Below are 19943 nucleotides of genomic sequence, written 5' to 3'. Positions count from 1 at the left end.
GCTAGAAGGTGTGCCGCTCGAGTTGTTGGCTTCGTGCGTGCAAAAGGCCTCGTACACGCGCTTTTCAGCCTCGTATGTACCCAGTGACACGTGTGTTGGTTGTTGTCAAAACTCGGCGTGCATTGGCATCTTTTTGCAACGATCTGCAAGATGTCCACAGACCCTACAGCTAACCCTTGAACTTGCACGCGATGCTTCCTCAGCCTGTCATCGGCCGCATTCAAAGCCTTCGAGATGAACGGAGGCGTGAGCAAAGGAAACTAATAAACAGCGGCATGCCATCCTATTCACGCCATCACCTTAGCCTCGTCGTGTTCTCAAGCTCGCATTATACATATAGCTGGACACGGCCCAGGTGCGATGTGCAAGCTACATATATCGTGCCGCGCGTCTGGCAACCGTGGTTTTCCCGTGCTCACGGGGCCATTGCACGAGCGATCGCGAGCGTATGCAAAATGGCTCACGATTCTTGTGCCCGGTCTCGCTACGCGCCGAGCAAGAGCATCGCACGTCTTCGCAGCGTCCAGGCACGCCGATGACAGCTGGTAATCGCACGATTTTGTATTCGTTGCCCCTCACGTTCTCCCCGGGGCTCTCTTGGGGCGAGCGCGGCGCTGACAGCTTGGCACCCTTTTCCTGCATCGTCTGCGCCTCGAGATCTCCAGATCGTAGGCCATTTGCATGACGGAACTGACTAGATACATTGTTCCAGCAGCGCGGAGCCGCTGTTTTGCATGATATTCGATGACGTTCGACGCGCGCTTTAGCGCTTTTCAAGGTTCGAAGTGCGGTCCATTCATAACTAGGAAGAGAGCAGTTCAAAAAGCACGGACGTAGAAAGCAGAAGATTAAACGAGCGATAGCGTTGTAGTGTTTCTTATTCTTTTTAAACGTCGTCTGCCTTTTTTTTTACCAGACGCTTTTCGACGCTGCCTTCTTCGCTCACTAGTCTTGTCGGATAAGTCGTGATTTCGTAGACAGTGCATTCAGCTTTCAGTTTTCTTCGGTCGTGACAATGGGATTGGGCTTTCGACGAGCAACTTTCGAACTCCTTTGTCTCGCCCTGCGGTCAGTTTTGCATTGTCCCGACTCGCCTGCATCTAGGGAGCGTTTTATAAGCCGCGAGCGCGTTGTGAACGACTTTGCATATCGGGATCGCCTTTAGTGCATGCTTGACTCGCAGCATTTCACACGAACTTGGCGTTGTGCCTGCAACACAGCAGCCACGGATGCCCGCGTCACAATTTCCGAAAGTCAATCTATCATGGCACCGGTAGCCCCGGGAGTGGCAGTTCAAGTCGGGACCAGTGTTAAGAACCAGTTGTGGGGGTAGCTTTTCGACATTTTTGTATCTCTTGTGTAGGCCCTGCTAGCCTGCCCTGCAAGGCCATAGGTACAGTTAAAATTCCAGGCATTACTGACTATCAGATTGGAACTAAAATTATTTTCGGCATGTCATAGGTACATTTACAACTCGCGACATTGCTGACAATCAGGCTGTACTCGACATAGTATTACTTTTGATGTATCGTATCGTCACCTTTTCATTTGCAGGTGCTATTCTGTGCACCAAATGACTGTACGGTTCTTAATGTGTTTCGAAGTGACGATGTTCTTTTCCACGCTTTCGGGCCGTTTGATCGCTGAAATTTAAATTAATGTTTCAAACGTCGTCTGGTAGTTAATAATGACGATTGCGCTCAATAAACTCTAAAAAAATTATCTCCTATTAAGCGTAAGCGAATACATCTGGTTATCCAGGTGCGCGATGTGCTACGACCTTCCGGTATAGTATTTGTTCCGTTTCCTTCGAGTAGGGACACGCATGGGTATCGAGAGCTTCGAAGGGATGTTCATGAAAAAAAACAAATACTTGGTAACACTCTCCTCTACTCTTCTTTCCTCTACCCAATCACAGACCCGATAACAGCTTGTAAGGTATTTTCTGGTCCGTTTTAAAGTAGGAAAGCTTTTTTAAGCCTGCTACGCTGAGGCTGTGGTTTCCTTGGAATGTAACGTCGCCCTTATTTATCAATGGGGCACTAAACGGATGCTGGCATAATACTCTCGACTCTTAATATGTTTTTGTTGTAGCGCTAAATGAAGTCGGCCTGGACCACAAGACCCTAGCTCCAGGACCTCGCTCGGTCGCCTCCACTGCTACTGCTCGTTGCGTTGCCCGACTGATGTAGCAGCATAGCAGACGACCGAGCGAACTGAAGCGAGTGTCAAAATTTTGGGATGTTCCGCTCCCACACAACCACCTTCAGCGTAATGATGTCACGACACAGTCACCTATAGAACAAAACCGAAACTGGCCGGAGAAAAGCCTATTGAATTAACTTAAGGCACTATGGCGCTTGCCTGCATTTTTTTTTCTTCTAGGTATTAGAGGCTTGGGACTTTCAGCTATTGCAAAAAACATAAGACAAATAGATGAACGGTTGAAGATGTGTTGTCAGCACTCCTTGAACGAGGCCCAAGCAGGTGCCTTCAGAATTCATGACGTCACGGATAACTGTAGCGATAACTTCGGTGTGGTGTCGCCCACCCGCCTTTCGATTTCTCTATTCTCTGCCTTGCCAAGCTTCATCCCTCGGCAAGGATTGCATCTGGTTGTTAAAGACGAGTAATTTGTTAATACAGCTTGACACACTATTCTTTAGGGTTTCTTTAAAGGAATATGCTGAAATCACATATCCAACTTCTTTTTTTATATATTATTCCTCGTTTAGGGAAGGTATAAACCTGGGAAAATTGAAAAAAAAAATCCTGGAAATCATTTGAGCGCCCTAAATAATTCGCTACTATGCTTGTTTCTGCAAACCAGTACCAGTATTTGTACCCAGTAGGTGGCTGCGTCATGACGTCGTGATGCATTGCCTCATTCCGTTGCTGCGATTCCTACGGCTGCCACACAGGAGCGCAGCCAAAGGAAACATTGTTGCCCGGAACAATTGCTTACATGTGTATGGGCAACCTCATCGGACCTAGCCTTATTGATAGGTGACGGCACGACATCATGATAATATCGATGACGCCAGGTCTGGCATTTAGCAGTCTGCTGTAGTATATATATATATATATATATATATATATATATATATATATATATATATATATATATATATATATATATGCATGCTCATGCATTCCGTCTCCCAAGCTTCGTGCTTGCTAGAAGTGTCGTCATTTCACGCGCGAGAAGTTTTTAGAACCTGTAAAGTATGTGGTCAATTTGGGCGCCATGTCCTAGGCGCAGTTTTGACCACAGACGCTCCACTAAATAAATGAGGAAGTCTCTCTCCGTTGACTTCGGGCCGGGGCGGCCCTCGCATCAGCCGTCACTTTTGCTTGGGGTCAACCGCATGAAAACATTGTCCACGCGTCCAAAGTGCTCCTCACTTGCATCTGCAGCGGATGCCCACCGTCTACCCACTTTGGACGTGTCCTGGGACAAAGACAACTCGCGGAAGTGTACTTAAAAGTTTGAAACTGAACAGTGATCCAGCTGAAGACTACACATACGTAAAATGGATTATGCACAACACATTTTATAGATCACTGTTGCAGTGTCTCGATGTAACGGGTCTGCAAGCTTACATTCAATTTCATACTGACGTCGCGCCGCGTGGCGACCCAAGCGAGAAAAAAAAAAAAAACCAGTTACGCGTTCTACAAGGTCCCTCCCCTCTGTCTTGGAGCACGAGGCCTCCTCGTGTATATGCCATGTACACGTAACATAACCTATGGGTAACAAATATTGGAATAAAAACGATTCTGATTCTGAACAGTAGAAATCGCAGCTTGGTTTTTATATGAGACGCCGTCACCCTCGCCGCAGGAAATGTCTTCTGCCGCTGAAGGAAGTGGTCACTCTCTCGTCAATGCTCCGTCGGTGCGGCAAGCCCCGACTAAGCGAGCCCCAGGGGATGCTCCGGTGGACGAAAGTACGGTCGGGTTGGTCAAGCTTTTTGTGTCCACCCTGCTGCCCGACTTCTCCCCCAGGGGCGCTGTGTACTCGGTGGCCCTGGTGCTCGCCGCCTGCTACGCCGTGATCGTCCTCGCTGGTGCGGTACCTGTCTTGCAGCTCGATCGTGACAAGCTCACGTGTAGGCCACGCGTATCCAAGGAGGAAGGAAAGAACAAGATACAACTGAATCAAAAGAAAGAAAAAGGAGTAGTTTCACACGGAGGCGAAACATTAGAATCGATAGCAAAGTGTGGAGTTGTGCTCGAGCTCCTCCTACGACGTTCTAAAGATACCCACAGGCGACATGGCTCGGCGCAGCACGCGAGACTAGCTGGGTGCTCTTTGTTTGTTGTGTGCGTAAAGTTAAGTTAGTCTTACGTAACTGCCGCGACGCAGCAAGAACAGCGCCCTGGCAGATACCAGGCGTCTCAAAACGCTGTCGCGATGAGGTAGTACAGGCGTCGCGCCTCGATAGTGCCCGAGATGAGACCGAGGGAAATCCGTCGATTTTGATCACTTCCAAATGAAATCTTGTTGTTGTTCAAACGTGCTTCTTATAGGTACCTCCCCTGTTAACTATTGTCATCAGGGGTTGACCAGGTTAAGATAGATTTAGCTTGACGTTTGCTATCCGTTCAGCTCAGAGCAGTGCGTACACCGTGCGCGGTGTGATATGCAGAGAGTTCCTCAGCAGGGACGCTATATAATGTTTGTCCTGGCTTGCGCTAGTAGTGCAAGCCAGGACGCTCCCCTGGCTCCCGCAAAGCCGATTGAGTGGAATGTCCGCTTGGATTCTTCACTCTTATAGCCAGACGCAATGCACGTCTCTGGAGACCTTCTAACCCTTCATGCGCGGGCCGCGTATGCGCGTCGATACTAGGAAAGCACGGCGGCGGCGGTGGCGGCGCAGACGGCGTGATCGCGTCTCACCTGTCCGCATAACTGCCATTGCAACAAAAAGTCAGCTGAACACGTGACCATGTCACAGTAGGATTTAGTATCCTTCGCCGCCGCCCTCGCCGCTCTCGATCAACGCCTCCTAGATAGCACAAGGCCCGTGAACCTCGATCCATGACGTCATGCTACTTTGCCCGACTGGCATAGAATCTAATGGGAGTACTCCCGAGTGATCCGCGGTGACTTTGACGCCAGCGATTTCGTCACGCCGGGCCTGGCAGTGGAAATTTCGCTTACAAGTGTAGCACGACGTCATAAAGCAGACTGCACAGGCCTGCTATCCAGGAGGCGTCGTCTCAACGTACGTTCTTCCGAAAACGGTGGCGGCTGCGAAATTACCGTGGGGCTACAGCACTCGCCCGTTTGCAGTGAAGGCGACAAATGTATACGTCGCAATAAAGAATCGTAGTTGCGCAAGTATATCGACAGAAAATAGCTCCCAGAACGCTTGTCAAAGTACCCGTACAACTATAGTGCCCGCCGAGTGAAACCTACCGAGAACGCACACTGGGCCGAGCTCGGCGAGCACAGGGTCACGTGTCGGGCCGACTCTTAAAGACGCGAGCGAGAGAGAGAGTAAAAGCGAAGGGTACGGCGTCACGGTGCATGAGTTAATTAGGTTGCGAAGGCTAGCTGGCTGCCATGACGTCACGCTCTCCCCTGGTATTTCCTTCCTGCTCGATCGTACGCCTCAGTAAGGCAAATTAGGCTGCTACTGCTGACGACGACGGCGGCACAGTCGTATCCTCATTTTTCTTTGGAAGAATCGATATCTGGATAAGTTGGACCATTTCAGGAACCTTAGCAGAGCACACGAGACGAATGAACGTGGAAGACGCAAAACACGAGACGCTGTGTCGCCTCTTGTGCTGCCGTGTCCGTCTCCCCAGCGCGCAGGCTACTAGGTTCATCTTCCTTCGTACATAAATGGCTATTATGTTGGCATCGTTTGGGGCTCCGTTACGATAACCTTCCGTAAGCTCGGTCTCTCTGTCCCACGCGATTGCGGGCTCTTCATGCTGTGCACGATGATGTGCAGGCGGGACAGTTCTGCACGCGCAGGGCTCGCGAAAACGGCGCGATGCAGTTCACGAATGCGAACCGAAGGAGCCTCGCGTGCCGGTTGACGAAGACGATGAATGTCGCATCGATGGGCGTCCCTCGCAGGAGTCGTCCGAAAGGCGCCCTCGTCCCCGTTCCGCTGCGACGACCCGTCTCTGCAGGCGCCCCAGGAGAAGGACATCCTGCCCTCAGCTCCTTACGTGACGCTCGTGTTGGCCTCCACGGTGACCGTGGTGTCTGTGGCCGAGCTCCGCCGACCCGGCGCCAGCTGGACGGAGGCCACTTACTGGACGGCCAGGCATCTGCGAAGATTGTTCGTCGGCTTCGTCGTCGTGGGTGAATGCCAGCGCACTATATATAGAATTAATGTACTTGCTCCATACGGGAGCAGTTTTGCGTAGATGTCCGCCATTTTCATCGCAAAAAAACGAACCAAGGTATTGAGGGAATGCCACGCGTCACGTTCGCAGAAGTCAAGCCTGTCACGACACGAAAGACCGCGGGTGACATGCGCTACCCCCAGGATCTACCCGCTTTGTCTTGCACAATCGAAAACCACTCCATTACAAACTTGCACGTATGACCTATGGTAGTTATTCGATTTCTTCTGGACTGGACGTTGGTCACCGAAGAAAGCGTCAAACTGCGCAGTTACGTTGTGGCGCTGCTATGGTGCTTGATGGTGTTTAAAACTCTCAGGACATTAGGGAGATACAGCACAGCGGGCACGTACGCAAGGAGTGCTAGCTCTCTCATATACGTGTTAACGAGTAAAAACATGGCCACCATACGCCGACAACAATAATTCGAGGGATATACTTAGTTGTCTCTATAGTATGCGTGGATTAACGCGAAAGCATTGCGGCCACGTCAGCACAAGCGCGGAGACGTGACCAACGGTGTTCATCACAAGGTGCGCACAACGCGAGGTCATGGGTTCGACTCCCACCAAAGGTCGGTGGTTCGTAGCTTTTTTGGACGATGGCGTGGTCGCGCCAAGGACGCCAGCGCCAGATTTTCCGCCTCACGAGTCATTTTATGCTTTCGCATTGATAAAATTGAGGTTTGTCATGAAAAGACAGGATGTTACGCAGCCCCCCCCCCCCCACCCCCCCCACACACACACACACTTTCCTCGGCCGACGGCCCTGCGGGGCCTGAACGTCCTGTCTATTCGTTAAATCAATATTGTTATTATTGTGGTTGGCGTAGCGTCCATCTTTTGCCCTTTAATTAATCCTGACTAGAAGGGCTTCCGTCGAGCCTTGAAGTATATAACGATATATGCGTCTGCACTATAGCGGGCCTCCGATAGGCTAAGCACCGCGAACTATAGGCACGAACAAACAAGGAAACACGTAGGGACAAAAGCATTGCCGTCGGCGCTCAATGCCTACTCGGGCGGCGCAATTTAATCATTTCCGGCGATTTTCGTCAAACATTCGTTGCCCCAAACCACTCGTCGTTTAGCTGGAACATTTCTTCGTTTCACGAGGATTCGAACGGGGGCGAAATCGTGGTGGGCACCTGACTAAATACATCCGCGTCACCGGTCGCGACTGTCAACGGCGCCTCGCCCGGTTCCGCGCATGCAGGTGACATTGCCCACACCATCCAGCTAGCCGTCAACGCCAAGAGACCGCATTTCATCGAAGCCTGCCGGCCCGCTGTAAACCTGCCGAACGGGACGGAGGTGCTCGCTTGTTCGGGAGAACCGGTGACTCCGGAACCGCGGTCAGGTGCGAGCGATATGTTTAAGGGGAGATCCAAGGGATCAAACAACACTTTAGGAACCGCAAAGTATCGATAGCCTTTACGCTGTGCACACGTATCGGGGGAAAACGTTGCCATGTTGAGACGGGTTTTGCATGTCTTATTTTGTTGTAGCGCAAGCTGAACAAGGGCAACAGAAAGGCACATCTGACACACAGCGCTAACTTAAGCAATTCTAATTGTTTTTTTAAAGAATTGCTTAGGTTAGCGCTGGGTGTGTCAGATGTGCCTTTCTGTTGTCCTTGTTCAGCTTGCGCTACAACAAAATAAGATATGCCGTACCAACAAGCCCCTGTATCTATACTCATCGGGTACTGCTTCATATGTAAGGAGATTCCTGCCGCCTGATCGCCAGTGCCGCTCTTCTCCCTTTCCCTAACCCATCTGCCTTTCCACCAGGCGGGACACGAGCCTAACGAGTGGAAATGGGGATGGGTTGGGGGAGTTAACGTTCGCCGTCGTTTCTCCTCCGGATATATTTGTGGATACATACGTTGACAAATGAGGTCGCTGGCTATGTGCTAGTTGTCGTCTTGCTGAGTTGACAGCGTGGTTCACTGGGAATGTGTGCTCATTCTTGGACGGTCCTGCAGGAAAGAATGTGCCACTGTAGCAAGGGGGAAGTGAAGCCTCAAATGAATGAGATATATATGTCTTGCTTCTCTCTGCGTGCACTTTTCGTCAACGTTCTTCCCTCGACAAGCATGACACGCCACTATTGTCCTCGTAACGCAGTCAGCTAACAGCTACAGCTACAGGCGGCGATCGATGCCGTGTTCGTGTCATCCATTACTGCTATCTCGCTGAGCTCAAGCAATATTTGTGTGTGTGTGTGTGTGTGCGTGTCTTCATCGAGTGGTTACTGTACTTTGTAATCCCTGCTGTTATACCTGCGAAGTGGAGCCGCTGTTTTGGTGCGTAATTCGGGAAAATGTAACGCTAATCTTCCTTCCGCTAAATGATTGAAGATAGAGTTCTTAAAAAAATTATCTTAACAGTGTATGTTGATCTAGTTTTGCTTTTTATCGTCGGTTTATAAGTACAATCTACTGCGTTGGCGCTTGAAACCGCAGGTGTTGACAGGCGTAGCGACCCGGAACTCTCCCTTGGAAGCGGCGATGAAGAACCTCATCCGGAGGGAAACGGTGCCGCAAATGACACACCGATTCCCCCGCGGGACGAAAACGCTAACGTCACCACCGCTCCCCGTTCGCCAGCTGAGTAGTACGTCGCGGTGTATATCCGCCCCCAAGGTTTCCCAGACTACGGGGCGGGGGTTATTCTGTAGTTATCCACCTAATCGACCGTCCATTTTATGTCCGCCGCTGATTGGCCTGAGCTGAACCAGCGAGACGGAAGCTGCAGCTGGAGGCGCCCGTTTCCTTGTCGCTGGTACCCCAACCTACACAGCCAATCGGCACTTCAGCAGCAGATGAAATGGACATGTCCACAAGGTGGTGGACATTCACAGACCCCAATCTCCCCAGGAGTCTAGCGCGCTTTGAGCTAAGACGTCACGTATAGGAAGTCCCCTACATTTCAATAGCGTTGGACCACCGCTGTGGGCCATCACTAATGATTTTCTGCATGCTGACAGCAAGCCCGCGGGTTTGATAATGCGTTAGTAAGTTTTCAGGTTTGCAACCTGCGTTTGCAACCGTGGTCAGTGACAGTGCTTATCAAGAGGAAGTAAGAGGGACTGCACGTAGCGTTGTAATACGATTGCGTGTGAGAGGCGTTCTGACCAGTTTGTCCGTAACATATTGGCTGTATAATTTCACTTGTGTTTTGCGAAGAAGAAATAATGTAGGCAAAACATAATTTACCGTAACGAAATGTCGTCGATTGATGTACCGCCAGTCACAACCACATGCCAGGAAGAATAAAAAAAATGATACGGGCCATTATCTCACTGGCAACGAGCGCCACACTTTTTTCCCGATGCATCGACAGATCATGTTCGGGAGGTTGTTTAAAACGCTTTTATGGGTCATTTGTCGACATCCTCCAGAACTTTTGCATTGACACCTTATCGATTAGGCAAATTAATGACCAGTTAGCTAATTAAATGAAGTTAAATAATAATTTGCTCAAAAAGAAAGGCAAAAAAAACTTATTCGTGACTAGTGTGGACAAAGCCTATTATAAAACAGTGGGCGTCGTTCGTATAACCCTTCCGCAATTTTTTATTATTGGCGACATGTATATTGGAAAGCCAGTGGTGGCCCAACTAGTGCATATCATCCGATCACAGCGTTGATTGAAGGTTATGATACCGCAAGGCCCTTCCATCCGAAAAATACGCAGCTTCTGTGATTCCCTTGCCATCTGGTTCGTGCGTGCATTGGAAGAAAACGCACGAGTTGATAAACATTCCTTGCGGGGTCTTGGGCAAAACGCAAACTGCATGTACAGGCGCGGCCACTCCTAGCGGGAACACTCTTATCATCATCATCCATCCCAGTACTTTCACTTCCCTTCCCTCTTCCCCAGTGCATAGTAGCAGACAAGAGCGCACTAGCTCAGGTCGACCTCTCTGTCTTTCCTGTTAATAAATTCTATTCTATATCGTCTTCATTAATACATCTATCTCTATTGTAGTTTTTTTAAGCATGTACGGGCTCCAGTTCTATCAATCTCTTCTCCGTTTTTTTTTTTCCACTAGTACTCCAAACGTGTCTTGCCTATCTCGACCATTGACCAGTTAACGGTTCCATCAGTTTTGAATCTCAGCGCTTATGGAAAGTGGACGTTCTGTGGAGGACTGGCTGGGAGAACATCTTGGCATTTCATTACGATGTGCCCAGTGGTCTCTGGGATATTGCTGAAACCTACGCATGCCTCATGCTGTCGCAAATATATTTTGCAGTACGTATTTGTCTTCAGGCAGCCACCCCGGACCCCGAATAGCAAGACACTGCCATTTTGTGTTATTGTATAAACTTTCTGTCCTTACTTTTGTTTGTCGTCGTTGTAAATCTACGTGGACTTTCTAGTTTCTAAACTTTACACCCAATTTACCGTGTCCCTTTCTCTCACTTTCTTCTTGAAGACGCCTGGCTGTATATTTACACTTTCAGTTACCCTGTAGGTGGTTGCCAACTTCCCTGACCTCTTCCTCCGTTCCGTGTCCACGCTTTTGAGGTACAGATATATTTGTGCACTTAAGCCGCCCATTTCTTTCCATCCACATTCCCGAGATCTTTCGTCAAAACTAATTTTGCTCTGCGCTTCTCTGACTTCTAAAGAAGCCCCAACTCCTGGCACCCTGCAATGGTTCCGTTGTAGTTTTTTTCCATGCCCCCAACCATGCCAGTCGGCCCACCGACCTTGTGTTAACTTCCGCCCCGACAAGATATCTTATTTAAGCGTAAAACGGCACTTGCGTACGTCAGCGCTGGCACCGTTACACCTTTCACGTCCACTCACTGACAGCAGCACCACGACGTCACCACATCTCAGCAGGACAGCACAGCAGCCTGGCGCAGTTCCGCGACGTTCTTCAGAAGGTCACGTCGGTGATTCGAACGTGGCCTTCGGCATCAACGCCCCTTCAGGCGCTGGCCGCGGCTCCCGCTACGACTATCGTCACGTCGACGTCACAAGCAATTGGGCACCGCTTACGGGTGACGTCACGGACTACCGCTGCACGGGACCCAAGGGTCGCAAGTCGGGGTCCTCGTTTCCCTCGGGCCACGCCACCGTCGCGGCCTTCGCGGGCGTTTTCATGTTTGGCTACGGTGTCCGGAGGTATGTATCTTGGGCCGTATTGTTGGACGACAACTTTCGGGTTGATCACTTTCAGTGGGGCGCCCTATTTCCTAAGCTATTGGTCGCTCTAACGAGGCGTAGCTCGGTTCGACGTAACATGGCGCAGCTGTGAATGCCATCGCATATCGAATATGATCGATCGACCGCGAACGCAGCCTCTTGAGAGGCGAGTCTGTCGTATATGTGTACAGCTTGCATTACTCAAACAAAAAAAAAGAAAGAATGGACAACAAAGAGCGAGAATAAATGTTTAGTCTGTCCAATTACTGTTAAAACTTCGTTCAAGTTTATTCATGTAATAGAAAAATATTTATTAATCCAGTAGAAAAAAATGAGGGCCGTATATATATATATATATATATATATATATATATATATATATATATATGTGTGTGTGTGTGTGTGTGTGTGTGCGTGTGTGTGTGCGTGTGCGTGTGCGTGTGCGTGTGTGTGTGTGTGTGTGTGTGTGTGTGTGTGTGTGTGTGTGTGTGTGTGTGTCACAGTCCGTGAGCGAACCCTTCTTATGGAATGGGCAGCGTCAACGGAACTAGGAATATGCAGAAAACTGGTGCAGAAGACTGGAGCCTCACCACTGGCCGCTCGAGGCAATCTTGCGTGGATTCGCGGGTTTCTTTCACGTTCGGAAAAACTCTTTTATGGATATGTAAGCACGTATTGAGCAACAGAAAGCTGTATCGGGAGTTTTTCATGTCGCTCTACAATTTTGCCATTGACACCTTTAATCTAATTATAATATTTGAGAAGTTGATTAACCAATGAAGACTAATTATCTAATTCGGCGGAATGAAAAAAATAACCTTATTTGAGTATCTCCAAGAGACGGCAAACATTACCTTGGTTCTGTCCAGCTACGTGGCATTCGCATATTTTAAAGCTCTTGCTAAAGTTGGCTGGGACACCCTGTATATTGTTTTGCATTGTATATGCATTGTATATGTATTGTATATGTACTGTATATGTATTGTGTATGTATTGTACGTGGGCAAAGAACTGTCGTTCCTCCTCTTATGGTTGTTCTGGTGAAAGCAGTTTTTCTCAGACCTAACACAGATCGTGTGTTGTGTTGGTGCTGCATCCTGTGCTTCCGTGCGATCTCCTGATATTCGACACGCACTTCACGGTGCCCTTCGTCGTCTGTAAAGACACAACGGCGCGCATATTAACTTAATCTCCAATTTATCTGAAAGCGTCTATCTCTGAAAGAATATGATTAAGCCAATTCCATACAGTTCCGCGTGTATCTGGTTTCATATCCGGGATGAAAGGTTTACGTAATCGCTTCCGGGTTAACTTTGATGAGATTAAAGGCAGCGCGCAATGTATAATGCGCAAGCACTATCAGGAGTTTGCATACCTCTTTTAAAATATTACTTTGGCTTATCCACATAACATCCTTCACGGAATACCGGGTTACTGGATACGTAGACGCGAGCAGCGCCGTTGGTGGCGCCATCTTGTGGCACATCATTTAATCAGGATGGACATCGCAGGGAGAGGACTTCGTCCTGCAGTGGACATAAAAGACGATGATGATGATGATTATGATGATGATGATAGACAGCACAGTGCTATTATTGCAGCCATGAACCATACTGTACCTACCTGCTGGTGCAGGGCATCGGAAGCGACGTAATCGTCAACGTAAAAGGCAATATATGGTGAAGCTAAAGCTTTTCTAATAAAGAGTTTCAGCTCGTTCGCAAATTTCTTAGCGTTTAGGATTGCCGGGTTACCGGAGCCGTAAACTGCAGTGCTAACAATAGCGGTAGTGACATTTTGTGACGCTTTGTTCAACTACAACGCGTTTGAAACATTTTTCTGTTACTCGAGTGAGTGAGTTGACAATGATATCGCTAGCAACTCCCTACACCAGCAGTTAATGATAAGTCGCTGCCCTAATAGCTCAGCTCCCCGTCTGATCAGCGTCACAAGATCTCGTTACCAGCGTTGTTACCGCAGCCCAATCCGCTATTCTGTAAGGTGTAATACATCATCAAGTCAAGCTAGAGTTTTCTAACCTCTTCTAACCTGCACCGGGGATCAGTGCAGTGTCAGATTTGCCCAAGGGATAATCGAATTGCCTGCGCAGGTTCCCGGGCTTCCACCAGCCGTTTCGAGCCGCGCTCCTTGCTTGGGCTCTGGGCACGTGCGTCTGGCTGGTGTGCGCGCAGAGGGTCGCGCAGCACAGGCACTTCGTGGTCGACGTCGTGTGCGGTGCGGCACTCGGCGCCGCCGTGGCCGTCCCCTTCGTGGCGTGGCCGTACGGAGACGACAAGCCTTGATCACACGCCAATGCGGAACTATCGTGTCCTGCACTGCGAACTTTGCGTTCGCGTTATCTATGGCCCACTTTTATTACTCTTTTTTTTTACTATTCTTGTGTCATATCTTTTCCTTTCTTTTTTTTTTTTGGAATCTGTGCGATGACTCGACTTTCTTTGTTTGATTCTTGGTTATATAGTTAGTAACGCCTGGAGGAATACATTTGATCAGAAATGAGCAGAGGAACGTTGTGGTCGTTCCCAGGTCATGAGTGGCTTCCTCACTCCAGGATGCCATGGCCCCTCGCCGCCATTATGGCCCTGTTCACCGGTCGGGATTTGAGCCGGTCAGCTGGTCTTCCCAATGCTCCGCAGATGGTTGCGAAATAGGGGGGAGGGGGGTACGTGTGTGTTGTGCTCGCATTGCCATACCATATGGTGGGTACTCGACAGTCCTTACATTTGTAGTCGTAGTTGGTTAGATATACAGCGTGAAGTTATTCAGGCCGTGCGGGAAATTGTTTGTCTGCAGTTGTCTGAGTGCAACGGCGTCTTCTCCGCATAGCTTGGGGGTGTCAGGCAGGGTATGTTCTCCTTCCTAGTCTGCAATGCGCTAAAATTCCCGCGTGTTTCTTGGGAGCGTGTTCGCCTGTATACCCTGGAGCGCGGCCGCATAGCGAGGTATAGCCCGGAGAGTATGTTCTCGGACAGCGCCGTGTGCCGCCAGATCACCTGCTAGGGACACATGTCGCAGGGTCCAGACTATATATGTATTCAGGGGCACGTTTGATTCTTTTTAACGTTTTGAGGGCCGATGTTGACATTTGGCATATTTGATCATTCCTGCAGCGAATGGCGAGTTTGCTGTCACCGGGATGTGTTCTTTGCCCCCTCGTCTCGGCGAGATCAGTTGCCGTCTCTTCCGCAGAGCCCGTGTCCGGGCTGTCCACGGAGAACGCCGCGAGTTCTTTCTTGTTAACAATGCTGATCGCTTGCGATTCTTTTCTTTTTCCCTTGTACTTCCGCGAATGTGTGCCGCGTACTTTCTTCGTCTCTCTCGTAGGCATTTGTAATTGTCTTCACCCTTGCCGTTTTTCATTCTTTGTTGGGCTCTGGATGCATGCTGCAAGGAATAAACGCAACCTTGATATGGTATCTTAGATGTAGGGGATTTTTTTTTTTTAATTCTCGACTCTTCAGACTGCATTGTCCGGACTTAATGTGTCGCTGCACGTCCTGGCTCGACTTGTGCGCATCTGCAAGCTGCTCCCATGTGTTATGGATACGCATTTGGAGCAGTTTATCTGTGGAGGTGCTTGGAGGAAGCGCTGAGGCGAATCCGCTGGTCCACTTGTATAACTTTTTTATTTGTGCGCCATGCATTTTCTTCTTGTATTTTCAATCTGTACGATGACTTGGTTATAGTTGGCATGGCTCCTCCGCCAGAAAAAGGAAAGTACACAAATAAAATATGCATTCTCGTTTTAAGACGGCATAGTTTAGTGTTCGCATTCATTTGTGGTGTTCTGTTTATTTTCCGCCTTGAAAGCATGCATTCACGGGCCTTGAAGCGGCTGTGTCGCCTTTAAGCAGCCGTGTGTGCGTGAGAGAGCGAATCAATAAGTAAGAGGGACTATGTGGCCGGAAAGCAATTACACGAAGATATTTCAAGATTGAAGCGTAGTTAGACGGCAAAACGATGGTGATATTCCAAGGAAGTACACTTCCTCCTCCCAGCTGCCTACTGCTGTTACTGATGCTGCTGCTGCTACTGATGCTACTGCAACTGCTACTTATGGCTACTAACTACTACTACTGCTGCTATTGCTGCTGCTAATCGACTTCTCGTCCCGTTCAGCGATCGCTGGGTCAAAACCACCAGGCGTTTTCTAAACGCTCGCTGTTCGCCGAGCGCTCGCTGGAGAGCGCCGTGGTTCTGCTCGTTGCAACCTGTGCGGCGCCCAGTGCTCAATAACCATGGCGTCCCTTCAGTTTTTCATAACTTCTTTTCGGGGGCGCTGTCGATGACGAAGGAGACAACCACCGGCGACGGAGTTCAACGCTCCTCCGAGACTCCCTTCCGAAAGCGGCAGCGCTCGCGTCGTGCGATTTTGCTTCGCGGAAATCGACGCCCTCCCTGCAGCGCGCTCGCTCGCGTTGGCTCCCGCCGAGAATTAATCGTTCTTCGAGCTCCCCGACGTTCGCGTGGGCGTCCGTATTTCTCGGTGCACGGGCGCGCACGGAACAGGTTGCCTGCCCGCCCAGCGGCATGGCATACGAGGCGCGCGCAAGCAACACCCCGGACCATCGCCATTGCACTCGTTGCCTCAGCTCTGCGTGTACCTGGAGAGAGAGAGAGAGGCTGCGTGTTATGATATGCCTGCGGACGAAAAAAGAAACGAAGCGAGAACGTGCGTGCCCGGCGTGTCTGCCTCGCCTTAGGAAGGACACGTGTGAGGAACGCCCTGAACCGTCGCCTATGATCTCGCCGTGTAACAGCGATGGACTTCGATATTAAGGTTGCTTAGGGGGCGCTATTTTTACTGTATATAGCGCTCGCGCGTGGCGCAGGTATGGGGGTTTAAGGCAGCGTGGAAATGATTGGCAAGTAGATGGATGTGTCTAAAACGTCGATGTTGTTTCGAAACGCCCTTGAACTTTTTCTCCTATATATTATATACATACTTTCTCGAAACTCGTTTGATAATCTTGTTTTACTAATAATTAGAATGAATAGCCTGTTATCATTTAGCCTGTTATCGCCACCACTCTACAGTTTTCAAAACGCTACAGAGAGGGAGGGTGCATCAAGCCACGAACATCCGACACATACATACATACATACATACATACATACATACATACATACATACATACATACATACATACATACATACATACATACATACATACATCAGCCAGCGTATATACTAGGATAGAGCGGTTAAATAACGACCTAAATTTTCCTGTCACTCCTCCCTTCCCCTGCCTCCAATCGCCGCTTCAAGTCACCACGGCGTTCTTTGCAGCCGACATGATGTCTTTGGTGTCCGTATATGCGAGCGCATCATGCTGCGTGTGCGGAACAGAGTACTCCTACGTTTCGACTACCGGAAACGGCTATTACGCTATCTTATGTGACCTGTCCGCGAGAAATCCGCAACCGGCAGAGCCCCACGAAACTTGAGCCTCTCTTTCCATATATATCTCTTCAATTCCTTTGGCTTAGCCGCTTCCTGCCTTGTCTGCAGCAGGTGGTGCTGCTTGTCGGTCTTTGACGCAAAGGCGCTACCGCCACTTCCGCAACCGGCCACAGCCGACAGGCGGCCCACGCTTCGAAGCGGTTGTATACGCAGGGCGGTTGTGTCAAGACCCGTTTTTTAAAACTTGTACACGTAGAGTCGGTTTGTCTGTACGGAGACATCCAGCAAAGCCATAGCGTAGCATAGAGTCGCGTCTCTTCCTTTTAAGAACAGTCCAACAGTGTGGAAGCGATCACGCAGTGTTTTTTTCAGCGTGAAATCATTGCGGGCTAAATTTGCAGTTAACTCCACATTCATAATTAAAGGAAATAATTAATTCACAATAATATATAATTTCCTACGGTGGGATTAAAGACAAGCAGGCATTTTTGTCTGAACGTCGATTGGCACGCTTATTCAGGCAAAAAAAAAAAAAAACCACTCTCGCTTGCGAATGCGGCTCATGCACGCTTCGGCGAATCACAAGCTCCCCTCGAGCGCCTTAAATGATTGATGCGCATTAAAACCCTGCATAGCTTGAACAAATTCGGTAATCCGAAATAATGGGCTGCTTTATCGAGGCATGTAGAACGCAGCGGACAGGCTCGGTGCACCCAAACACAGACGATCGCTTCAATAAAGAGGTTTGACTTGCTTCTCGATCGAATTTTGTTAACTCGAAGCTTGACTTAATTGTTTTCTCGAAACTATTTAACGGTATACCGGGTTACAGGTTACGGGAAACGTGTATGGCAGTAGCAACGCAGGTCGTCACACTTTGTGACTGTATTTCCAATCGCAACGCGATGGAAACGTTCTTGTATTACATGGGTGTTGTCTTCGAAGGAAACTTTAAAAAAAGCTGTCTATTCATCATTACATCACTGCCGATGCTTTGCACCAGCAGGTAAGTGCAATATGGTTTGTCGCTGCAATAATAGCTCTGTATCTTCTCTGATTAAACTTTGTGCCGCAAGATGGCGCCACCGTACCGCTGCTCGCGTCTACGTCTGCGGTAACCCGTTATTTTATAAAATGCAATGCCTTTACTGGAAAGATGAAACTCCCTGACTAAAACGAGAACGTTCGCGTCTCCATTCGCAAGCCGGCCTCCGCTACTCTGCCACTTATAACCAAGATCGCTGTGTGGGTACAAGGCAACCGATACCATAATTTATTTAGCTCATTGAATTCATATACAACAAAGAGGCCTTACTGCACGCATTACAGCGCATAGAGAACATTGCCTTGTATGGTGTATTCACTGAAATATCCGTGATAGTAAGCTCCTGGTGTTTCTCCAGGCGGTGTCTATTCCTAATTATCAGACGGATAGGTGCAGACGATAGCACGCTGTTGATTATATTGAATTTCGGCCTGTGCGTAGACTACTACCGTATACTAAATACCGCAGACGCGGATATGTGGTGGGGCCATATTCCAACGTTCAGTTCAAATAGGCCACACAGCGCCTAAAACTCCAACGGTCATGTTCTACTTAGCCACCGGCGTAAAAACGTTGGCAGTAACAATGACTGTATTGTTAATTACAGCTTGTATTGAATCTTCTGTCTTATTTTTTTCTTCTTTCAGTCGGGACACCCGGTAGATAGTTTGCAGGGGGCGTCATGGACGCTGCTTCTCTTCGTGCCAGTACTCAAACATGGCGGCCACGATGACGTCATCTACGCACGTCAGCGCACCGTATCATCACCCATACATCGTTTTGTTTTTTTGACGGTATACCGTTGTTCACTGCATTATCACTATCGTCGATTCGTAGCCCGTTGCAAGCCGAGCCTGTCGCGCTGTCGTGCTGACACATTTCTTATTGCTCGACGTGTCTCTCGACATGCTTAATATCGTAAGGTGGCGGTCACAATGACGCCAGTGCAAACCATCTATGCAAAATGATTCATAACAAGATGCACTTGAACGAAGAGTCGCGAGGTGTTGCTGTCAGCGCTGCTGTTATCGTGTAATTAGCTGGCAAAAGCTAGATAACTATTTTGTCGCCACTCCGATTCAAAGGAAATACCCGTAGCGATAGCCATCATGATCAACCATCTGGCCGTTATGGTATTCCACATACGGGAATCACCCGCTACTGATCCCGTTAGGATACACCGGACAGTTAAGATTATCAAGTTAGAGGTCAGCGCACTTATCGCGTGCGCACTACTTCTGGTCGTCTGCTCAATAATTCAATGAGCAGACGACCCTGACTCCGTCCTGGTTTAACCTATACACATCACGCTCCTTTGTTGTTTTGTTCCTTCTGCATCCGTTGCTGTGTTGTTCTGCGATCTTAGCTGCGTGCGTTCACATTTCTGGTCCCTCTTTCTCCGGATTTCTTTACATTTTAATTCCCTCTTGCTTCTCCCCCCGCACCCCGGAAGGGCAAAAGCAAGCCTTTCGTTCGAAGACACTTTGCAGCTTTTGCTGTTTCGCAGCGCCGCGCGGCGTCCAGCTTGTTTCGCCCTGACCCGACCCGGGGTGCCCGCGCGGCGTGGTTGCTGCAGCGGTAACGCCGTGCAACGCGCGTTGCATGGTGGACCTTGTTTGCTGCGGCCCGCTGATGCATGGATCCCGCGTGTACGGCCTTGGACCGGATGCATCTGCGCCGCTTCGGCCGACGCCCGCCACGACTTCGCGGTCAGCTCGCCACCCCACCGCGGCGCGGTCTCCGCTTCTTCTTTAAAGGCGGTGCGTCGGCCCGGAATGCATTCGGCGACCTGTTACGGCACGTCCCGGCCCGGTCGCAGCGACGGTTCGACGCGGGAAGACGATAGGAGCGATAGCGGACCCTGATATTGCCCGACCGCTGTCCGAAACAAGCGGGCAGGGGGGACACTGCGCGGTGAATGGATGCGTTTCACCTAA

At 49.5% G+C, this 19943-nt stretch overlaps 2 protein-coding genes across 2 annotated transcripts; both read left to right on the top strand.

Annotated features, from left to right (window-relative positions):
• Window positions 1-382: 382 nt before the first annotated feature.
• Window positions 383-9166, top strand: LOC129383706 (uncharacterized). Its single transcript, XM_055068378.1, has 5 exons — window positions 383-545; window positions 3845-4070; window positions 6098-6328; window positions 7588-7731; window positions 8839-9166. The coding sequence occupies exons 2-5, from the start codon at window positions 3848-3850 to the stop codon at window positions 8988-8990; spliced, it is 750 nt and encodes a 249-aa protein (XP_054924353.1). The 5' UTR covers window positions 383-545; window positions 3845-3847; the 3' UTR covers window positions 8991-9166.
• Window positions 9167-9202: 36 nt separating this feature from the next.
• LOC126527484 (uncharacterized) lies at window positions 9203-15313 on the top strand. Its single transcript, XM_050175315.2, has 3 exons — window positions 9203-9219; window positions 11201-11515; window positions 13647-15313. Exons 1-3 carry the CDS (start codon window positions 9203-9205, stop codon window positions 13837-13839), a joined length of 525 nt encoding a protein of 174 aa, XP_050031272.1. The 3' UTR covers window positions 13840-15313.
• Window positions 15314-19943: the final 4630 nt, after the last annotated feature.

Source organism: Dermacentor andersoni, chromosome 9 (genome assembly GCF_023375885.2).
Source record: "Dermacentor andersoni chromosome 9, qqDerAnde1_hic_scaffold, whole genome shotgun sequence".
NCBI classification, from domain to species: Eukaryota; Metazoa; Arthropoda; class Arachnida; order Ixodida; family Ixodidae; genus Dermacentor; species Dermacentor andersoni.
This window is presented reverse-complemented; position numbering and strand designations above follow the sequence as displayed.